At 40.5% G+C, this 23,867-nt stretch overlaps 2 protein-coding genes across 3 annotated transcripts in view; one reads left to right on the forward strand and one right to left on the reverse strand.

Annotated features, from left to right (window-relative positions):
- smarcal1 (SWI/SNF related, matrix associated, actin dependent regulator of chromatin, subfamily a-like 1) overlaps positions 1-23,867 on the reverse strand; it is a 43,778-nt gene that overhangs the window by 18,625 nt on the left and 1,286 nt on the right. Inside the window, exons 3-18 of one of the 2 annotated variants that reach the window (XM_023299027.3) lie at positions 22,406-22,456; positions 22,062-22,322; positions 21,900-21,950; positions 21,612-21,795; positions 21,242-21,392; positions 19,103-19,264; positions 18,894-18,959; positions 18,076-18,216; positions 16,377-16,595; positions 15,794-15,864; positions 15,472-15,574; positions 14,928-15,110; positions 13,727-13,827; positions 12,631-12,727; positions 12,305-12,454; positions 6,036-6,144 (exon numbers count right to left, since the gene is read on the reverse strand). In XM_023299027.3, the coding sequence (XP_023154795.2) occupies positions 6,136-6,144; positions 12,305-12,454; positions 12,631-12,727; positions 13,727-13,827; positions 14,928-15,110; positions 15,472-15,574; positions 15,794-15,864; positions 16,377-16,595; positions 18,076-18,216; positions 18,894-18,959; positions 19,103-19,264; positions 21,242-21,392; positions 21,612-21,795; positions 21,900-21,950; positions 22,062-22,322; positions 22,406-22,456 (2,000 nt within the window). In that variant the 3' untranslated portion in view covers positions 6,036-6,135. Of the gene's footprint in view, positions 1-6,035; positions 6,145-12,052; positions 12,455-12,630; positions 12,728-13,726; positions 13,828-14,927; positions 15,111-15,471; positions 15,575-15,793; positions 15,865-16,376; positions 16,596-18,075; positions 18,217-18,893; positions 18,960-19,102; positions 19,265-21,241; positions 21,393-21,611; positions 21,796-21,899; positions 21,951-22,061; positions 22,323-22,405; positions 22,457-23,867 lie in introns of those variants that run through there. The other variant, XM_023299026.3, reaches the window with a different exon arrangement.
- On the forward strand, positions 629-11,462 carry nme9 (NME/NM23 family member 9). Its single transcript, XM_023299028.3, is given in 18 exon segments — positions 629-821; positions 925-982; positions 1,233-1,336; positions 1,430-1,501; positions 3,734-3,850; positions 4,874-4,958; positions 5,120-5,202; positions 5,305-5,397; positions 6,030-6,184; positions 6,505-6,701; positions 6,958-7,102; positions 7,183-7,290; positions 7,793-7,944; positions 8,037-8,181; positions 9,696-9,780; positions 9,782-9,959; positions 10,147-10,224; positions 11,272-11,462. Coding segments are annotated over 18 exon segments (1,959 nt in total). The 5' UTR covers positions 629-788; the 3' UTR covers positions 11,343-11,462.

The raw sequence follows: 23,867 nt of genomic DNA on the forward strand, positions 1-23,867 counted from the left end.
AATAATAATCTAAAGATGTCAAAATGTATTAATTAGAGAGACCAAACCAAGACTTTCAATCAAACTACATTTGCTCCTGATGCTTATATTTTTTTTATACTTAATAGGATTTTCAAGCAGTATTTTTACTTGTAATGGAGTGTTTTTACATGACTGTATTGGTAGTTTCAGCTACTGCAGTAAAAAACCTGAATACTTCTTCCTTCCTGGAATAAAAGTGTGTTTATAAGTGCTTCAGTGTACACATAATTTATAATAATTACATTTTTATGGGCAAACGCAAACAGTGTGCATTATTAATATATATAATTTAAAGCAGCACTGGCAACACAGAGGTAAAGTTGTGCTTCTTTATATTTTAATAGGTTTTAACAGCGACACACTGGGGGCAGAAATTTTACTGCAGAGCAGCACTTGCGAAAAAAACAAAAAGAGATTTGAAAAGTTGGATGAGAGAGCAGAGAGGAGTTGTGAGCTCCCACTTTGAGGTAATTTTCACTGCCATGTGCCAATATTAACCTAGCAGGGACAAAATATGACCCGCTGTGACATTAACTAATAGCGACAACACAAGATAACAAACAGCCCGTTAATAGATCCGCGCTTCCGGGGGTGCTGCTGGGAAACACGTCGCCTAGCAACCACAGGCCCAAACAAGCGCCAGCAGCATCTGAGGACATGTTAGCATTTTTAGCTAATTCAACTTTCTACGGTGTATAGCTTAGCATTTTTTATTTTTTATTTTTTGGATATATTATATATTATTTTCAGTTTGACGTGCTAATGAAATGGCAGGCAAGAAGAAAGAGGCTAGCCTACAGGTGGGGCTAACATAGCAAGGTTTCTGTGACAAAGCTGTGCTATTGCATCTATGTTTTAGCATACTTTTATTAACTGGTATTAACTCAGCTTTTTGTTGCCCAGACATCTGTCACCAACCAAGAACAGTGGGAGGAGATGCTTGCAACCAAGGGGTTAACGGGTAAGAACTACAGAGGAAATAGAGCTGTCTCAATAAAAGTAAATATTGTAATATTTACTGCTGCTGTACAGTTGTAACTTGTTAGAAAAGACAGTCTATGATATGAGCTCTGTCAGTGTGATGGTTATTTATTGTATTCTGCTGCCCCACTGTGTTCACTGGGATAACTGCAGATCATATGCTTGCACCCTTCCTCTCTGCCTTTCTAGTTCTTCTCTGTCATACACACTCACTGCCTTTCTCCTTGCAGTTGTAGATGTGTACCAACAGTGGTGTGGCCCCTGTCGAGCTGTGGTCAGTCTCCTACGAAAGATAAAGAACGAACTGGGCGATGACCTTCTGCATTTCGCCACAGTAAGCCCTGAGTCCATTTAAAATGTGAAGGGTTTCAAACTGAATCCAGAATTTGCACATTTTAACTTGCATGTGTGTTTGTGTGTGGTGCAGGCCGAGGCAGACAGCATTGATGCTTTGGAGAGGTATCGAGGGAAATGTGAACCCACTTTCCTATTCTATGGGGTGAGCTGATGTGTACACTACACACGGACAAAATTGTCGGTACCCCTCGGTTAATGAAAGAAAAACCCACAATGGTCACAGAAATAATTTGAATCTGACACGAGTAATAATAAATAAAAAATCTAGGAAAATTAAACAGTGAAAATCAGACATTGCTTTTGAACCGTGGTTCAAGAGAATTATTTTAAAAAATAAACTCATGAAACAGGCCTGGACAAAAATGATGGTACCCTTAACTCAGTATTTTGTTGCACAACCTTTTGAGGCAATCACTGCAATCAAAGGATTTCTGTAACTGTCAGTGAGACTTCTGCACCTCTCAGCAGGGATTTTGATCCACTCCTCATGAACAGACTGCTCCAGTTGTCTCAGGTTTGAAGGGTTCCTTCTCCAGACGGCATGTTTCAGCTCCTTCCACAGATGGTCAATAGGATTTAGATCAGGGCTCATAGAAGGCCACTTCAGAATAGTCCAATGTTTTCCTCTTAGCCATTCTTGGCTGTTTTTAGCTGTGTGTTTTGGCTCATTATCCTGTTGCAAGACCCATGACCTGCAACTGAGACCAAGCTTTCTGACACTGGGCAGCACATTTCTCTCTAGAATACCTTGATAGTCATGAGATTTCATTGTACCCTGCACAGATTCAAGACACCCTGTTCCAGATGCAGCAAAGCAGTCCTAGAACATAACAGAACCTCCTCCATGTTCCACAGTAGGGACAGTGTTCTTTTCTTCATATGCTTCAGTTTTGCATCTGTGAACATAGAGCTGATGTGCTAAAAAGTTCCAGTTTTGTCTCATCTGGCCATAGGACATTCTCCCAGAAGTTTTGTGACTTGTCAACATGCAGTTTGGCAAATTCCAGTCTGGCTTTTTTATGATTTGTTTTCAGCAGTGGTGTCCTTCTTGGTCGTCTCCCATGAAGTCCACTTTGGCTCAAACAACGACGGATGGTGCGATCTGACATTGATGTACCTTGACCTTGGAGTTCACCTTTAATGTCTTTAGAGGTTGTTCTGGGCTCTTTTGTTACCATTCCTATTATCCGTCTCTTCCATTTGTCATCAATTTTCCTCCTGCAGCCACATCCAGGGAGGTTGGCTACAGTCCCATGGATCTTAAATTTCTGAATAATATGTGCAACTGTAGTCACAGGAACATCAAGCTGCTTGGAGATGGTCTTATAGCCTTTACCTTTAACATGCTTGTCTATAATTTTCTTTCTAATCTCCTGAGACAACTCTCTCCTTGGCTTCCTCTGGTCCATGTTTAGTGTGGTACACACCATGTCACCAAACAGCACAGTGACTACTGTAACCCTATAAATAGGCCGAGTGACTGATTACAAGTTTGTAGACACCTGTGATGCTAATTAGAGGACACACCTTGATTGAACATGTCCCTATGGTCACATTATTTTCAGTCTTTTCTAGGGGTACCATCATTTTTGTCCAGGCCTGTTTAATGAGTTTATTTTTTTAAATAATTCTGTTGAACCACGGTTCAAAAGCAAAGTCTGATTTTCATTGTTTAACTTTCATAGAATTTTTTCTTTATTATTACTTTTGTCAGATTCAAATTATTTCTGTGACCATTGTGGGTTTTTCTTTCATTAACCGAGGAGTACCAACAATTTTGTCCACGTGTGTATGGAATATGTTTAGGCATGTTTAGATGGTAAATATGTGCGGTCTTAGTTCAGTATGAGCTATCAGTGAGTTTTGCCTTTCTGTCCTTTGTGTACAACTATAATAGAATAATACAGCCGGCAATTTCCAATGTCATTTTGTCGCATGAACCTATATGTACATTGAAGTATCAGTATCATCTTATTCATATAACAAAACTACACAGACATTATTGACTGTAACACAAAGTGTTACTGTTACTTGAATTTTTTTCTGTTTATTTCTCCTCTATGTATACAGATTTTTCTCTTTATCCAGACACTATAAGACCAAGAGGCACTAATCTTGCAGGCCAGAATATATGGCCACCTAGAGTCGTAACCCGTCCTGTGGTGATACAGCATTCTGTTTCTTGTTTTGTTTGTATTATTAAATTTCTATTCTCAGAATTGCACTTATTCCTGAGGTTGCTGCTGACTGACTGCTGGATTCTTAGCATCTGAGGACTGCTTACATGAGCCTCTGTGTGAACTCCATTGACCACTTGTAAAGTTAAAATTCATTACAGATTAAGAACATTGCCAGGCCTGTGTTCAATGAACAGGGTGGCGAGCTGGTAGCTGTGCTGCGAGGGGCCAACGCTCCGATGCTTCAGAGGATGATTGTGGAGGAGCTGGCAAAAGAAAAGCTGATCCTGGAACAAGGTGGTGAACGGAAAGCGGTGAGCAGCAGGATACATGCACATGTAGTTATCCACTCACTCGTACTGTCGCTGAAACAATAGGCTGCTTTCACAAAAGGGCATCGTGACTTGTCATGAGCTGGGAAAGCATCCATGTTGGTAATAACATTAACAATGGCTCTGAGCGAAGCACATAACAGCTTGACAGTGGGGTTACAAATAACCATTATTTATATTATATACCATTATTTGTCATCTGTGAAAAAGACTCATCAGCAGCAACTTTGACAACCGATCAATTTTTCAGTTGTTACTTATTTTGTTTTTGGTGTTTGTAACAAATACATGAAAAACATAACTTAAAGACAGCAAAACACAAGTCAGAAGCCTCTTGGCGGATAGTCCTGCTAACATAAAGTCAAAGTGAATAGTTGTCCATGTTGAATCTAAGGCGCTGGCTGACTGTGTGTGTACTGTCCCAATCTGAAGATACCCAGTGAGTGTGATTTAAAAGGATGACTACTGAGCTCATTATGCTTCTCTTTTCAGCTACTTTATCTTTATGTAAATTTATTAGTAGCTTAAGTAGTTCAAATAAGCTAGACAGACAGCCACACTTAGGTAATAAGGGTCCTGGCACAAATCAGCATACACAACTAAGCTGCTGCCAAGTCCATCTGCTTTCTGATATAATAAGTAAAGGGGCCAGATGAATAAGTGATATTCTAAGCAAAGATGACAAACATTCTGTGGTTCCAGCTTATTAAATGCAAGAATTTACTGCTTTTCTTTGTCTTTTATGACAGAATATCATTAGATTTTGGAGCAGTTTGTAAAAGCCACTTTGGGTTGCCAACAGAATCACACTTTACAGTTTGTTATTTTTTTAAGATTGTACTGACCACATAATAACATATTGATTAAGAATATAATAAAATGGATTAATCAATATTAACCAGTAATTGAGGCTGTAGTTTATTCAGACAAGAGAGAATTTATACAAGTGTTGATCGACGGTCATGTTGAGGGATTAAATGTTTTGATTTGGTTTTGTTGTGTCAGGTTAAAGATGAAGGTCTAATGGATGAGGAGAACAAAGAAGAGGAGGAGACACCTCAGCTGTCAGAAAATGAAGAAAGCATCATTGGTACTGTGGAAGCAATATAATATAGTACATCTTAAATTTTTTTGGCACTGACATTATTACCAGCACTGTCGTTACTGCGATTACCATTGTTGTTTACTGGTATCATTTTGCATTTTATCAGTATTAATGATCATCACTCAAGCTCCTTTCTTCTCCTGTAGTTCCCGCCAGTAAATCCTACACAGTTGCCATCATTAAACCAGATGCTGTTGCTCACGGCAAGGCAAATGAGATCATTATGAAGGTACACAGAGACTAACACTGCTCACATTCTGAGAAGACAAGATTGTCTCAAGCCTTCCTGCTGACATTAATTCATTACGCTGACACTTTCTCCCTTGGCTAGATGCAAGACGCTGGGTTTGAGATCTTGGCCCAAGAGGAGCACACACTGACTGAGGCTGAGGCTCGAGATTTTTACCAGCACAAAGCAGCAGAGGTATGGTACAGTGACTCAAATGAAACAGAAGAGAATAGTATAAGATCGTAGAAAACGGCACATGTAATGCATACTTATATTAAGATGATACTTTTGACACACAGCAGCCTTTTGCACAGATTTGCATTCCATTCACTCTGAGGAAAACAGATGATGATGCACTGAATGTTTGCAAGGTTAGTCAGTGGCATTAACATTCTGAGTCAACATACTAATGGCAGAGCAGTCACGACCAGCGCAAAAACATTTCAGTTAGTTTGCAATACATGACACATCCATCTGCATTTCTGCATGGAGCTCAAAATAGAGTTGCCGTGTAAGCAGATTTTTTTTTTTTGCTTATCGTGCTCTTTGTGATGATGCCAATTTGTTAGAGATTCAAAAATACAAAGTATGTGGGAAAAGCAGGTCAGGTAAAGCATTAATGTTCATTAAATAATAAAAATGTACATGACTCATAGTACGTTTATGATATTTTCTCTCCTCCATAAGGGTTTGCTGAATTATCTGGATGCCTTTGAGGGATAAAACTTCCTCACATCTGAATGGAAGTTTTTTCAGTGTATATGTATTCAGTTTATTAATGTGTTTCTTCTCTTGTCTCTGTATTTGTATGTGACGGTGGTTCGTAGGCTTACTTTGAAGACTTGGTGCAGTTTATGTCCAGTGGTCCCTCCCATATTCTGGTCCTCTCTCAGGCAGAGGACTCAGCTAACGTTGTGCCTGCATGGCGTGAGTTCATTGGCCCTGCAGACATAGAGGAAGCCAGGAGAGAAAAGCCAGAAAGGTTAGTTACCAGAAATAACACATATTCTCCATTCAGAAAACACCTGCAAGGTCATTCAAAACTGTAAGAAAAGGTATTATGAAATTCTCACTCCTCTGTCTTTGTAAAGAGAAACATTTATTAACAGTGTACACATTTATTTCTGCACTGTTGATTGCAACAGTGTGAAACAATCTCAGTCTAAAGTCTGGAAAAGGGAATGAACAGCACATTCCCGCCTGCTCCATCAGACACACCCAAACATTATGGTTCTCTCTGGTTGAGCACCAGCCGAGCAACCATCTGGTCTCCTCTCCTTTCTCCCCCCTGGCTTCCTGCAGCTTGCGGGCACAATACGGCACAGAGACACTGTTCAACGCAGTGCACGGTAGCGAGGACAGAGACCAGGCCAGCAGGGAGCTCGCCTTCTTCTTCCCCAACTTTAGGACGGCCTCGGTAACGGAGCAGGATGGGGAGGAAGAGCGTGTGGAGAGGACACTGGCTCTCGTCCGGCCCGACGTTGCCAGGGAGAACAGAGGTGGGGCTCATGCCAAATACACAAGTACACACGTGTGCGAGCACAAATTCACACACAATAACGCTCCTTAATAACATAGTGGGACGGCTCCTTGATTCCGTCTGCGTGACACAGGTGCAGATTTTTGTTTTAGATTCACACTTTATTCCTTTGAATGTAAGAGAAATTACTCAAACCTTGAAATTGGAATATAGAAGTTTTTTACCTATATTTAAATAGCTATTAATGCATTTATTTCATGTCTGTGACTTTGCAGACGAGATCTTGGCCCAAATCCACAAGTCAGGGTTCTCAGTCGCCCTCCAAAGAGAGGTGATATTGACAGAGGAGCAGGTCAGACAGTTTTACTTCCAGCATGTTGATGAGGACTACTTTCCTGCTCTTCTCCACTGCATGACCAGGTGACTTTGACATGCTCTGTTATTAATAGAAAGGTTAGTGTGCTACTGCAGACATTCATTTAACATGTCTGTTTCTACAGTGGGCCAGCATTAGCTTTGGCTCTAGCCAGAACAGATGCTGTCCATCACTGGAAGAACATCCTTGGTCCCTCTGACATTAATAAAGCTAAAGAGGAGAGTCCTGACTGGTGAGTGATGTCCTTTCATTCACTTGCTGATATGAGAACAAAGACGTCACTGTGGTTTAATTACCAATAGAAAAGCAATAGAGTTTTCACTGCTTATCTTTTTGACAGCTTGTTAGAAAGAACTCCTCTTTTGATCTGTCTTTTTAACCTTGTCAGGCTTTGATTGCAGACAGGAGAGGCTTACCTTTTCACTGTCATTCTACAATCACACAAAAAGAAATCAACTTGATAACACTTTCTTTTTCGATAGCAGTGCAGCCACAATAAAAATAATGAATGTTTTTGTTTTGTTATTGTTTTTGTCCACCTGCAACATGACATGTTCACTCCAGTTTCTGTGGTTTCTTGAAAATTGTAGCTGAAGTAGAAAAAGACAAGGCAGAGTGAGCAGAAGTGAAGACAAGTACACAACCTAATCAAAAAGTAATTGGTGGAGACTCAAATATTTGCTATTAGATATAGTAATTTTTGTTATTGAGGTTTCTGTATCCCTCATGCTCAGTTTAAGGGCCCAGTTTGCTGTGGAGAATGAGCCCATCAACCAGCTTCACGGCAGTGCCAGCCGTGAAGATGCAGAACGAGAGATCAACTTCTTCTTCCCTAAACAACGAACACTGGCAGTGATGAAACCCGATGCAACGGAGGAACACAGAGGTTCCTGTTAAAATGTTCAAAATGTATTTTTGTTTATGTAGATGCTTTGTAATATGTCAGCTCTATAATATTTATTCTCTTCACTCCAACAGAGAAGATTTTGGAGGAGATCCGTGGCAGAGGTTTCTCTGTAACACAGCTTAAGGAGACGGTGCTATCAAGGGAGATGGCTGAGGAGTTTTACAAAGAGCACAGGGAAAAGCCTTTCTTCAGCCAGCTGGTGGAATTCATGTGTCGGTTAGTCTGTGACCAGGCACAGCCACAGCAGCAGAGTAAAGTTACTGCAGCAGTCCAGCCCTCATTCCTGTTGCTGCTGCAACTTCAAACGGCACTTTTAACAGTAATCTTAGCTGCTTAGAGTCGAGGCAGCCTCAGGCGAGTGACTAGGAAGTCCATCTCAATTTCATTCCTTGTTCCACCACACATCTAGATTCCAGCGTTATCTTCCGCTCCGATTATCCCCTTAACTTGGCTGTTACATAACTGCTTGGACATAGTGGGCAGAGAGATGGGTGCAGCTGGACACATCAGCCTGGGAAACTACCTTTACTGTCACTGTATCTCACTATCAACTCTAGCTGTAACTGTAGTTTTGTTTGATGATTTTTTTTCCCCTTTAACTTTATTTTGAAGAGTAAGTTAACCAACCAGGTTGAAGTGTTTTGCTGTCCTCTCTGGCTCTTACAAGTTTACCTGTATGGATGCGGCTAGAAGTGTGCTTTGATACATCTGTAACTACATCTAGTAGTAATATGACATGGTGCTGAAGTACACCTAGACATCACTGCCAACTAGGTGAGAAAATTAAGCAATGGAGGTCTGAAAACAAATTCAGGGACAGTTACTTTGTTCTATAAGGTGACTACAATTGATATTTTATAAGAAGAATGTCTTAGAAAACTAAAAAACTATGTGGAAGGCGTAGCTCACAGTAGTGAACTATAGACTATTGTCAGCCAAATCTGCCTTATATGGAGCAGCTTTAAACATTACTGTTTACTTTTACATCATCGGGGAGCTGTTTCTGCAAGGAAAAATAAAATTGTACACTACCTGTTCAGCACCAGACAATACAGACACTATTCCAGCTAGTTAGTTAACAGGATCATTTAGCAGCTAAAGAGACAGACTTGTTTTCAGACACACAAATAATGACAAATAAATGTAAAAATTGTTTAGTAGCTGCTGGACGTGTAAATAATCCCCTTAGAGGTGACAATATGTGCTGGGTTTTTTTTGTATCTGGTGCCTGTAAATGGCCAAAATATAATTTATGTAACAACTCTGGTTTGGTGATTTTCAGATTAACAGATCTTTAGGTTAAAACTAGTGATTTGCAACAATAGTCACTATGAGAGTAGAATGTCGTAGCTGAATGGATTAATCAGAGAACAGCCTGGTTGGAATGAAATGAATGAATTTTGACATTTCCAATAGTCTTTTATCTTGTTATTATATTGCTAAATTAAATCCATATCAACAAAGGAGACCACGCTGGAATACATAGCAGAAGATGTGGCTGCCCTTTACAACAAAGAAACACAACCAAATCGAGGCAGATTCAGCACTCATTCCCCTGCATGTTTGAATTGTACAGTGCCAGAGTTAAGGTTCATCAGCCATCACATAATCCAACAAAAACCACAGTCTGAAGTCTAAATGTATAGTCACACTTTAGCAGGAATTAAAGTTACATCTACATACACAGATTTTTGTCTGTTACATGAACATTCTGTCATTGTTCCCTTCAGGGGACCCTGTATGATGCTTGTCCTGACCAAGGAAAATGCAGTGGAGGAGTGGAGGACCATGATGGGCCCCACAGACCCTGACAAGGGCTAAGGAAACCTCCCCTCAGTCTCTGAGGGCCCGCTTTGCTGCAGACATCCTCCACAACTCAGTTCACGGCTCGTCCGATGAGCAGCACGCAGAGGAAAAGATCAGTTTTATCTTCGGTGATATCAGCACCGACGCAGAGCTCACCAACGACGGAGAGCCTGATAAAACCATTTCAGGTAAACAAGACGCGTGTGACAGTTACTCCCATCTGTCACACCATCTGGTTTCATAGAAACAACAATTTTGTGCTGATGTTTTTGTGTTTTGATGGTTATCCCTGTTGAGGACAATATTTCACTCTGCAGCATTTTAAAATAAGTTTCGAAAAAAATGAAGCTTAAAATTAAAAACTATTTCTCTCAGCAAAAGAGCAAGACAGTTCTGCAGATGAACACACAGGAATGTCAAGAGCTTCAACTGAAGAAATTCATCAGCATGAAGGTGTGCACTTAGTAAGAGGCAATGTCACAGTCGTGCTAGCTGTCCAAACTCAAGTGCTTTGCCCTTCAAAGTCAGCATTCTAGACATCAGAAGAGCTCAACAAAGCATGTTGCTGTTCAAAGGCTAAGATGAACACAACAAGTGTATGCCTTGGCACCCTGATGCATCCCACAGTGCTCTGTTCACTTGCCATTCAGAGCAAGAGCAACACTCATCAGTTTATAAGGCGGTGAGAATATGTCATATTTAGCAGCAATTAGTTATCAGTCACCTGTAAACACTCTGGTAAAACCAATGAAAAATCTCTGTATGTTGTAAATAATCGAAACCAGGTGTAAACCCTACTGAATATAACTTGATCTACTTTTGGCTATTTTTCCATCTGTTTGATAACATATCCAAGATTACCGCTGATATTTAAACTTTGCCGGCTATTTGAGGAAACTTTTAGGCATTAACCTTCAAAGTGCTCCACTCTTCATTGAGAACGTCTAAAAACAGCAACTTTTTGTCCTTGTGGTTTTATTTGGGGAAGAGACACAGGTTCAGCCTGACGTTCTGTGTGTGCTGCATCTTTTAGGGGATCCATCCCGAATCGTGACATAGCAATTACTGTGAGATGTCCTGTGGACTAAGAGTAGCCACATCTCTTTATACAGACAATTGAGATAGCTTCTGTGAGCGGGAAGAGGAGTCTCTCCTGATTCAGAGAAAACTGACGCCACTTATCTTCATAATGTCACGAACAGCAGCTGGAATTGCGACGTAAACGGCTCGTACAGTTTCTGTGTGCAGAGAATGAAGTAAATCTTAATGAAGCCAGAGCAGCTGCACTCAAAGCTGCGGGGGAAAATTGCAGCTCAAATGTGCAATACCTTTTTTGTGATCTCATTTCGTTGACATGTGAATAGGATCAGGAGACAAAATCATGCAGCATTACTATCTGCAACTCGTACTGATTGCAGGACAGTATTGTGCAGTGAAGGTGTTGAGGTACTGAGCGACACTCAGGGCAGTTAAACTTCATCATTCTCCTTTATTTTGCAGATGACCCATGTAATTCAAATCCTTGCAGTCCACCAACAGGAGGAAGTGGCGATCCAGAGCACTCAAACTGAATCAACGTGCCAAGTATTTCCTCTTGTAATATAAGCTTAATGTGTGACATCATGGAAACAACACAACACCTGTCCATTCTATGAATCACAAAATAAACAGGACAAGATGGTTGCACCTTTTGTAGGAGGTTTTTTGAGGTCACATACTCAAGAAGTACTTGTAGACTCGGAGTTAACCGTTTGACAGCAGTCTTTGCTCACACTGGCAGCCATAAGCTACATGATATTAAAGCAGGATCATACACTCGACAAAAAGCAACTTATAATTCAAGTGCCCACAGGAGCTGATGGTGAATCCGGACAACAATGCGTCACTGTCAGGTTGTCTACAGTAAATTTACTAGTGCCATACTACAATAATGTGTTACTCTCCTCTCTTCTGGAGGGAGAATATGGGGGACTGTAACAGACTGATTAGGCTTCAATATTCTCTTCCTGTTTGCTTAATGATGGCAGGAGACAGTAGTTTAACAGAGCATCGCCACATACACAGGTAAAATTAGTGGTGTGAGTGCAGAGAATGGCGAGTTATAAAAGTTACATCGGAGTGTTATTGGCGATATTAGCTTCTTCCTGGTGGACCAGTTGAAACGGGATTTATGAATTCATCTAAATAATGGTTTCTTCCAGCTAAATCTCCAAAATTCCATCCACTCCCTGTGACAACTGGTCAGTTTCAGGTTTCAGAAGGAATCTAAAACAGCCATGAGTTCGATATTTATTCATTTATTCTTTTTTGCAAAAAAAATATGCTTACTGTAGTATTATTTTACATTTATGTATATATATATAACTGAAGCAGATGTTAAAAATGATCAGTCATGATAGGCTTAAAACTAGAAACAAGGTCTTGTTCCAATTAACAAACCAAAATTATGCTAATGCAGTCACCTAGTGTATGTTTTTCCAAGTCAGCTGCTGAAATAGTCTTTAATGCTTCTTTTGCCGGGGCTTTTTCTTACCACGGTGCTGCCGTGGTTTTGACCAGATGTAGTTTCAGGTGGAGTGTCTTCCCAGTCGTCTGCTGCCTCCATTAAAATGGCTTCATCCATGTCGTCATCCGCAGAGAAAGATCTCTGGAACATTTCCATGATGCTCTTCTGGTTAGGGTCCTGAGCAAATCCAGATAATCAGATTCAAGATGAAAGCAACATCACTGTTTGATGTATAGAGGCAAGTTCTGTTGCCCCTGGTCGTGTCACATAACTATGTTTCATACATGCATGTATGCTATTTATAAAACTATTCACCGCATTATACACGATTGATTTACGCATACAAAGTTTACCTTAGAGTGGAAGCTCGTGTTCACTGCATTGTCTGAGAGGTTTGACTCAGACAGACCCACTTGCTCCAGGACATTCATTTTTTCCTGGATCATTGGCCTAGATCAATACATAAATAAATTATTACAACAGGGCAGATACAATTTAATTCACTGTTTGTCACAATATGGATATTAGTCAGCCCACATTAACTCGGCTGTCTGCTGTTTCAGTTTGGATTCAGTGGCCGACAAAAGATTGATGAATATTGGACGAAACAGTCGGAATATCAATAATAATCCTTTGAGCTGAGTCATGCTCTGATCTGCCACAACATTAAAACCACTGACAGGTGAAGTGAGTAATATTGATCATCTTGTTAGAATGAAATGTTCTGCTGGGAAACCCTGGGTCCTCATATTTATGTGGATGTTCCTTTGATACGTGTCACTGGCTATTGGCTCAAAGCCCTGGTCCTATGTGCTTGCTGTGTTTTCTCTGACTGGGTGGAGCTTCAAATCATGATGTCATCACATTAACTGGGTACACCTGGCCAGTGTCCCAGGTTTATTTAAGCCTGCCTGTTGAGTCGCCAGGCCTCTCTCTTTTCCATTCAGCCCTGCGTGCTCTGTTCTTTGTGTCGCTCCACACTGCCATCACACACTGATTCTACCTCAACGCACTTTAGTTTTACTTTACTTTAATACATTTCAGTAGCTTTAGAATTCTCAGTGCGTCTCCTTTCTTTGTGGCAGCTTGAGGGCACATCATAACAAAATGGTGGCTCATCCAGTAGCCCTAATCATTACTGCAGAGCAAGCACACCCCCCCGATGATAATGGCACTTCCTAACGCTTGCTGCCTCCCCCAGCAGGAAAATGCCACACCATAAGAACTGCTCAGGAACAGCCAATGATATTGGCCCAACCTCCAAACTCTTTAGATCACAATCTGATTAAGCATTCCCCAAGATGCAACAGAACAAGCATGATTTACGGAGGCCCCGCCCTGCAACCCACGGCACCACAAGAATCCACCGCCAACCGCTACTGGCCACCACCAGAGGTCTCTTGGTTTTAACATTGTGGCTGATCGTGCTTCCACCAGATTGACACATACCACAGGTGATCATCAGCAGTTCCCTTGGCAACCAGGTAGTGAACGTTCACATTGCTAGTTTGTCCAATACGGTGAACTCTATCCTCTGCCTGAATGAGAACCTGCAGGGAGGAGAGGAAGAAGCATTAGCAGTTTCACTCCAGTACAAAACGTTTCCTACTTTCATTCAGCAGCAGGGACACCCTAAAGGTTGAGAAAAATAACATTAAATTGACAAGTCATTATTAAAGCTTACAATTAATCTGCTGACAACTGAAATTTAAACACTATTAAGTTTTCTCCTGAACTGAAGCAGTCGTTACCTGCACAGACGTCTGGCAGAGAACAGGTTAGCAAGCTGTTCTTAATGAATTGAAAGAATTACTTTCTGGATTTGTTCCCTTTTACACCCCACAGTTAGAACACCTTATTTTACCTTCCACTACTAACTGTTCACCCAGAAGATTAGATAGCATTCTCTGACATAGGAGGCTGTTTCTCCTATAATTTGCAGGGAGAATTACTATATTGCGTGGATAAGAAATGGCTGTTTTGCAGAGCATTATGTTATTATCCTCCTTTGTTGTCTTTTCCTGCCAAAATAATACCAAATAATATCACAAAAGGCAGAAGTCTGGATGTTGATTTTAAGGCAGCTTTTGTCAATTTTGGTTGCCACTAGACGACAAGCATCAAAACCCATGAACAAATACAAAAATACACTATATTACTGGGTTGTAAAAGACACAGTGTGTGAGCAAATGCTGTAGGCTTTTGTGCCCCAAAGAGACAGAACATCATCAGCATTCATTCCGTTTACTGCGACCTGAAAAGTGTCACTTCTCTTTATTTATCCTTAAGCCAAGTATAGGTCTCCAACTGCAGAGAAAAGTGTCTGTCTGCCACTAAATGTTTTACTCGCTTCAACAGCTACTCTAATGTTCACTGCTTGTCCTTTGATGTTGGCTGGTAGCTTAAAATAGGCTTACCAGATCTGATTTTCTTTTTTTTTTCCAGTCAAAAACAGCTACCTACAAGGTTCAACAAAAGGGCATCAGACTCAACTATATGGTAAATATGTGGGCCGGAAAACAAAAGAGCGAGTTAAAAGAGGTCAAAACAAATCGGTGGGACCAAAACTGAGTATTCATAAATTGTGTTCTTAATAAAATTGTTTCAATGAACGTACAGTATTTTTCTCTGGCAACCGTCATTGGCTTACCCCGGGGTTCCAGAAAAGCTCAGCGAAGATCACCAGGTCTGCAGCGTGCAACGTGATACCCATATTAGCTGCAGTGATTGACAGTACAGCCACACAGGTCTTGGTTGAGAACTGGAACTTTTCACAGCGCTGCTGCCGCTCTGCCGACGGCGTGGCCCCATCGATACGAATGAAAGGGACATTCTGTAGAGGACAATAAAGGCCATTTCCATTATTCTATCCAAAAAATATCATATAAACACCTTCAAAATGGGATCATTGTAGCTAGTGTAGCAATAAATCAACACACTAAGTACACACATTCATCCTTATTAAATTTATACCAATGAGTGCTAGTAGCAGTACTAAGCTCAGGTGTGCTCAGACCTGCCTACACTTGTTCCCTGCAGCTACTTGTAGAGTTGACCTTGTTGACTTTAACTCCCACAAAAGATCTCATCTGAGTTACTGGTTCAAGTCAAAATGTGCTCTTCTATGTCACAGTTGTGTGTCTTTGCATATATAGAGCTCTTGCTACCGTGTAACATTAGCATATCTTACTTACCTTTTTCCCCAGTTCAGCGGTGATATGATCCAGGACTAATTTATGATGGGCAAACACGAGAAACTTCTCCCTCCCACACTCCAGCATATCTATGATGTACTCCCTGACAGGGGCAGAGAAACGCACTGGAAATCTCAACTGTTTCAAAGAAAACACTGTAATGTTTCATCCTTAAGTGGAGTCTTTAAGTTATCTCAAATCCAGAGCTAACACAATGCTTTGACAAATCATTTTTATTCCATTTTGCCTTTTAATCTCGGTACTCATCAAGTCTAAGCTGATTTGACTTCCCGATCCCCACCATTAGAGGCTCAGTACTTACATAATGGCCTGTAGCTTGGCGTCAGCTGTGTGGTTATAAAAGATGAGGAGGGCTTCCTTCTCTTCCAGTTTCTGAAAAAGAGATAAGGAACAGCACGAGATAAGAACTGACAGGAAATTCTGTTTGATGATTTGATAAGACCGCCATTACTCGGAGGAGCAGCGTGATTATGCACAATCAAGCTGAGCAACCCACTCCCATCGGACTGTATAAACACTTAAAATAAGGCTGGACTGGACTATTGTGGGTCGTTTAAAAGCACTCGTGTGAGTTGGAGGCCTGAAAAGACTCTTTGTGTGAAGATGACAGACCCAAAACATCTGATTTGCTCCAGCTGACGAAAAGGTTCTCCTGCCTTTTTAGTTACAATCTTGACTTTGAACAGAGCATACTGTTGAGATAAACTTTTATTTCTTCCAATTAGATTTCTTAGGCGGAAATATTGCAAATAATGGAATTAGTGGAATTAGTATTTTATCTACAACTTACTGTTTTCTGAGGTTTGCAAATGCCTGACAAGACAAAGTTCAAATTCTGTGACTTTTCTGCTTTTCCGAGGCCATAGGTAACATTTAGGACTTACGCTGCGATGTCCCTTGGCCAACTCCTTGGCCGCAGCTGAGAGAGCAGCTTTTATGCGGGCGTTAATCCCATCTATGGTTACGGTGACCACCTTGCGCTGTTTAGCAGGAAGCTGGGAGAGGACATCAGATTTGAGACGGCGCAGCATCAGACACTCCTCCAACAGCAGCTTCAACTCTCCGAGATTAGAAGAGCCCGAGTAGTCCCAGCCCCAAACCATCTGTGCGTGAGTGTGCAGAGGAGGGCAATTAAAAAAAGGATTGGGAATAGGAAGGAGTGCTGGGAGAGGTAAAGGTAACATATAACGTCTACACCATTTCAGTAAGAAGCTTTTTAAGTAAACACTGCACATCTTTTAATCCTATACCGACATTTGCTTTAAGAAAACTAAGATCTAACTAAGCCTTGCAGTCATAGAAATTAAATGTGATCAAACTTTTACAGAGCAGCCCAAAATCACCTCAACTTTCAAAATTTGTCATCATTAATGCACCATTGATGATTAATGATACAACTGTCTTTTAAATTACATAGTGTGTTTGCTACATGATCCCACTAAAATTAAATTAAAGGTTCATTGTGGAGGTTTTGACCCCTCGTAGCACGATGAAGTTACTTTTCTAGAAGTCAGTCCCAGTCTTGTTTATCTTGTTCATGCACACAGGGACACACATGCATGTCTGAACCCATGCAGGTCATGCAATACACACTCGTTAGGAATAACATGCCAAGATGTGCTGCAATGTGCCAGAAAAGCCAGACAAGAAGAAGACTGCAAGGGAGTGAAAGTAGTCATTAATTACTCTGGATTTATAACACTTAAAGTCAGCTTTGCAAATGTTTAAGGGGGAAGTGAATTAACTCAGCATGTTAGTTTTGGATACACAAAAAACATTTACTGAATTTAAACAGAACTTTATGAGAAAACTACCACACAGCTCCTTTAAGAAGAGGTAATAAAACAAGATGAAATAAAAGCAGATTTAGTTGTCACCTGAACACTCAGTGACTTTTACTGCATACATTTTCCTTAGAGTGAATTAATTTTACCGTCATAATCTTAGTGTGTCTTTGTCAGCAGACCTGTCACAGTTTCCCTACTCTAGATGTTCATTTTTATTTTTTTTAAAAGTGGGACAGTTCGTATTAATGTACATTTCCACGTAAATACGACAGATTGTAGCCGTACAGCTAATTTCCATCTCGAGTTCCACTGGCAGATCAAAAATAAAGAAATTACATAATACCATTACTAAACAAAGACAAACAAGAAAGAAAAACAAGCGATAACATGTAGTGCACATAACAGACAAAAGCTGGGGGACCAAGGCAAGCTACCAAGCAGTAGTTAATTAACATTTACACATGATTACATTGCAAATATTTCTTTGTTGTTATTGCATATATCCCTTCATCATTATTGCACATTGCTATACTACACTTACCCCTCTGTCACTATAACATAAGATTCCACTCCATATATCCCTCTGACACTATTACATATAACTGTATTGCACATTTCCCATTGTTACTGTAGTGAACATGCTGCCTCCACGAACTGCACGCTACACAATGCAAGCAAGATGGATAAATAAAACCCCCTAATATTCTCCGAGGTCTCCTGGAATCACTGCCAGTTACAGCTCAACCTCATTAAGCATCACACTTGAACGGACAGAGAATCTTCACATTTAAGCTACCTGTCTGGCATCGCAATAGCGCATCCCGAACTCATGGAAGCGAGGAAAGAGTGTCGGTCTGACAGCCAGAATCTGGGTATAGAGCTCAGACGGTCTGGACATGGCAGGGGTCCCAGACAGAAGAATCACTCTCTTTGCTGCCTGAGGAAAGTAACACAACTCTGATCACAGCACTGTTGAATGCACGGAGGTAACAAGGCAAAAAGAATGTATTCTAACCATGGGCCATATGCTGGATTGTTTTATGAATCCGTGCTACCTGTCAAACGTGTAATGCAATAACTGCAAGGTTTTTCCGATTTCATGTGCAGTGTTTGCATGCACAGACTGAAATATGAAGCCAGCAGACCGTGCATCGCTCTGTTGAGGCTGAACAGTTCTCTAACTTGCTGATACACTACAATACAGCACATCACGCCACTCAGAAGCCCAATTAGTGACACCAGCTAGTTCATTTGCATGGATGTTTACAAAGAGTTTGATGTATAGCTAAAAATATGTTTCAGTTTCATTTACTTTTGTCTCATATTGGTCCTGGAGCATAAAATATCCACTTTCATATGATAACAGGCTTCAGTTTCATGTTTGTAACATCAGTGGTCAAACAATCTTATTGATTGTATGTATTTAAATGCACAGAACTATTAGAGCTTTGAAAATCAAACCAATCATTCGGCTGGTCAATCCAACAACATGATTTGTAATAAAATACACGGAGAATTTAGCAAGCAAAACCTGCACAGTTTGGACAAATATAATCTATTTGATTCCAATTAATCCAAATAAAACATTCAAGGGAAGAGAGTGGGATTAAGTACCTTCAGCAGGGGCAAGGCTGCTTTACAACGAGCAGTTTTCATGTTCTTCAGAAAATGAGACTCATCCTGCACAGAATGACAATCGTGTACTTAATGAGTAGCTGCTTTTAACAGGAAAGTAAGAAAAATGAATAAATCGATGAAAAGGATTTAGGAGCCAGAATTTGATGATAAATTTGAGCTGGAAACAGTTAAAAAAAATAGCTCACCATGATGAGAACATTGAAGGAGTTTCCTTTCTGCTGCTTCTCCATCCTACTCAGCAGGTCATAGCTGATGATGCTGATCAAACCGGACCGCAGGTTGTCTTTGGCCTTCACCACCACATTGATGCTGTCAGGACTCAGGGAGGGGAGCCAGCGCCTGAAGGCCTGCAGGGATGTACAATAGTTCACACACAAGGCATAAACTGAAGCAACACACCTCAGAGTGCTAGCACAGGTTTTCTTGATTTATTCTACTTCTACCACACAGAATATGTCAGTTCCTGAAATTCATAGCCAACATTATTTTCTAACTAACAGCTGGTTTTCTCTTACTCATCAATAACATTTCAGGCCAACACACGCTTTAACAACGGCCCCATTTAAAAACAATCAATTGCAGTTTATAAAAAATGCCCACTGTGGCCCAGATGTTTCTAACAAGTCCCTTATTTGCTCATCATTCACTTGTTAGCCTGGTTTAAACTCCAAGCTCACAAGAATAACAGTGCAGATAAGAAGTAAGTGAGACAAAGTAAGTGTCCTTTAATGGGACGACATCCTGTTACTAAACTCTCCTCTGTGATTTCAACTCCTGATTGGGAGACTTGTGTTTGATCCAAGATATCTATTTAGAGAACAGACTGTCTTGTCTTGTCAATAGACAGAAGGCCAAGTGAGGCTTGTCTGAAAATGTTCTGCAGGAGCAGCCTGGTAACGCTGCTGCAAGTTAAGCAAAGAATAAATGCGACAGAACACGAGACATGCAAACAGACACCCGAGATGAACTCTGAAACTAGAAAGTATTGAAATCGAAGAAGGAAAACGAGGACAAAGAAGTGTGAACATGCCAGCCTGTCTGCTTCTTTCCTGCATGCTATAAAATAAAGACACACAAAAAATTGAAAGCAAAATAGATATTATTTTTCAGTGTATTTTCATGTGCAGATGGTACCTTAGACTGCGGTAAAATAATACGCTGATTATTTTTTCTAACTACTAGTACTGATTTTTATAAGAAAAAATTCATTCCTGATAAAATTGTTTAATTCAAAGGCCACATATTGTGCTGCTTTTCAGCAAGTTAATTAAAATCCTGCATGTGCTTAGAATATGTCTTTCAATTTTTCAGCTCAAAATACTGCAAAGACATTGAATTTCACCCATGACTGTATAACCCCAGGTTTTAGCCGTGTCCTACTCTGTTCATTTTACATGGAAATATAGGATTATGCTAGACAAGCGTGGGTTTTTCAGTTGGAGCGCAGCAGCTCAGGGAAATTCGCACTGGCCCGTAAAACTGGGAGGCTATCTAGTGTGCTTGAAGAACGGCAGAAGTAAACATCTTCAGCTTTTATAGCTGTTTATAACAATAGCAAAGCAGAATAAAAATGGATTTTCACCATATGGAACTTTTAAAATGCATCACTTTTGCTCCCATGAAGCCATTTCTCCTCACTATCTTCTAACGTTCTCTTGTAATTCAACATAAGAAAAACAGAAACAAAAGCATTTGAATTCATTTTTGTGTTGAAAATTGTGTGATTCTAAATTTTAACAGCAAGATTTTCAGTTTTACTGAGAACATACATTTCTTACTAGTCTCCTCAATTACTAATAACTGGTGTTTGCCCTGAAGATAACATAGCAGTCAATCCTTAATCTGTTGGTTGCAATGCTTGTTAAAAAATACATATCAAAATATTTAGTCTCAAGAAAGGAACACAGTGGTCAAAGACAGAATTCAACAAAGTCGGAAAATAATTCCAGTGTATTAGGACGTCCGTCTTAAATCAGCACTTCCCAATTCCAATTATCAACTGCACCCACGAGACAAAGAAGTGGAGGCATGAAATTCAATGCGGCCATCTTCCTACTGAAGATAAAGTACCTCGCAGAATACAAGCAGTCCTTGGGGAACGGGATTAACATTCCTCAAATGCAGAGAGATTTAAGCAGAACCCAACATTATAATATGCAGGGCAGAGTGTTTGTCAAAGGAGACTATGAGGACATCTTTAGGAGCGACTTAAACCACACAGATCATTATACCATTCAATGAAAACAAAGTTAACACCTACTATGTAATCAACTATTTTTCTTCAGTTTGCTGGATTTTTTTTTTTTTTTTTTTTTTTTTTTTACCTCAGCCCAGGTGAATCGTACGGAGGAGGGAGCCACCACCAATAAAGGCCACTCATTCCTGTAGTAAGCTGCTATACAGATGGCCTGTATCGTCTTACCCAGGCCCATGTCATCAGCCAGGAGGAGGCGGCCTTGTTTAAACACTGCAAAACTACAGGGACACGAAAGCACCGTTTAATTAAAAGCTCACACTTGTGTGTCCTTTTTAATTGAATAAACTGAATATCACAGCAGTGGCACACTAATATTGACTAATTATGATAAGCATCTCTCAATTTGTTAAATTACATGTGATTCACTGTCTCTTGGTATTGAGTTTTTGGCTACACAATGCAGACAGAGCACTAACGGCTGGCCCAAAGGCACCTACTTGACTCCCTCCCTCTGGAAGGGCATGAGGCTGCAGGTGAGTGAGGAGTCGATGCTGGAGAGGTCTGCCTCAGGGACGTCTAAAGACCTGGCTTCAGTCCCATCGAAGCTGGCAGAGAACGCCTGGATTATTGCCCTGGGCAGAGGCTCCACCTCCACTGCTGCTATCCCACTGAGGAGATCCACTGGGTATGAGAACACAGCACGGTTAGACAAGATGGCAAAAGCAACAGAGACAAAAAGGAACACAATTACAGAGCAGCTAAATAAAGCAAATGCTGCTACTCACTGAGGCTCTTGTAATCCTCAAGTGAAAAACTCCATTTTCTTGTTTTCATGTCTGCAACACAATCAAAAAACAAAACAAAAAAAATCTTACATCAGAAGCTGTTCAAGCAAATTCAAGTCGACTGTCAAGAGAGTAGAAAATATCCTACAACGTGACTTTTACCATAGTTTTTTGTTGGCATTTGCTTGAACGCTGCAATGACATCAGCATGGTAACCGATGTCAACCTCAAACTTCGTCCGAGACACGAGGATGCACTGGCCCTGCAGCGTGGCTCCAGGTTTCCGCCAGCCATTGCACAGCTTTAGCAGCGCCGCCAGCGCTGCGCCGTCACAAGCTCGGCTGGTGGCTGCTGCAACGTCCACGGCTTCCATTCCCTCCAGAGGCCTCAAAGACACGGAGGCGATAGCAGCTGCCTCCTCCACTGCAACACACGGTGACGAATATTAGAAATCATGATTTTAAATTAAGTTTGTTTCAAAATCATCTGGTGCTTGATTTCCATACTTAGCTGTTGATAATCTTCCAGACTGAAGTTCCACATCTTCGTGGCAGGGTCTATGGTGGGACAGAAAACTGAATTCATCCAAAATAGTGCACAGATATTAAGAAAAACATACAAAACAAACATTTAGTGCAGAATAACTCCCTTTTGAAATAGGTATTTCTGTTTTAAAAATGACGCTAATTAGGATGAAAGACTTGTGTACCTGGCATGTTCTACAAAGGAGAGTTTTCCCCTTAAAATAGCAGGTTATATAGCTTTAACAGTAATGAGCTGAGTCATATATTATTTGTTTGGTCTTGGAGATTAACCTGATTGCGTGGGTAGAGGTGTGTAATGCAAAGCAAGATTAATGCAAGGTATGTAGAGCCTAAAGCTAGAGTTTTCAAAGTCACCAAAGTGGCTCTCTTTTAACTTGACTAGATTTCCATGGTAACCTATGCTGCAGAGCTAACCTGGTCTGGAGGAGGTTCTGTTCAGAGTTTGGGGATTTAAATTGACTGGAAGAAGCACCATAATCCGCAGCTGAAAGAATACTTTCTATGTGCAAACCTGCTGAGCTGTATGTTAGTAATGCCACTCAATCAACTTGTGCAGTTACAGTAGACAAACTGTATGTGTCACATTGCCATGAGAACCCACATTTATCAGTTGGTGATGCAGAAAACTCAAAAATAAGAGTTTTTAGGCTTAGTAGTGAATTTACTGCCAAGTCCGATTGACACTGCTGGCACTGCCACTAACAGAAGACACATTAGAAAATTGATTTGTCTATCGGCATTTATCACAGAAACTATTCATTCAATAACATAATTTCACTTTGATTTGGCCACAAACTAAAATGATTTTCATTTAAGTGTATGCTTTATTATGGGACAGTGTCAGACCTAAATGCAGTTCTTGAATATCACGTTTAAATGAAGGAAATTTAAGAGCTCTAATGTGCAGTTGTCACGACAGAAATAAGCAGTTAAAATGCACTGAGAATACACAGAGTGGTAAAAAACATACATATAAAAACGTACACAACGAACAATTTTGCATCATTTGTATGTATAAATATAGGTGGTAAGCGAATTGTGCAAGAGTCAAATGTTGTGTGAAAAGCCCTCTTTTAGAGGAGCACGCACAATGCCTGCTGAAAAAACCCTGAGTTAACGAAGAAAGTTGATGACTACTATTGTAGTATCCATTATGTCTGCTTGAGGTTTTAGGCTTTGTCAAGCCGGTTTACACAAAGAAAGCCCAACCATGTCAAGCTTGCTGCATAACAGATCCCTCAGATGCTCTTGCAACACCCATAGCTGCAGGACACAACACAATCAGCACTCAGACACTACTGAAATTTGATTAAAATGCCTTTTTTCAGCATATGATGTGCAGAAACTACTTTATTTATTTTACGGTTTGTGTGTTTGGTATGAGGTGAGAAACGTGCTGACAGTTTTTGAAGTTGTGTCCGTT

This window comes from Amphiprion ocellaris, chromosome 11, assembly GCF_022539595.1.
Source record: "Amphiprion ocellaris isolate individual 3 ecotype Okinawa chromosome 11, ASM2253959v1, whole genome shotgun sequence".
Lineage (NCBI taxonomy): Eukaryota > Metazoa > Chordata > Actinopteri > Pomacentridae > Amphiprion > Amphiprion ocellaris.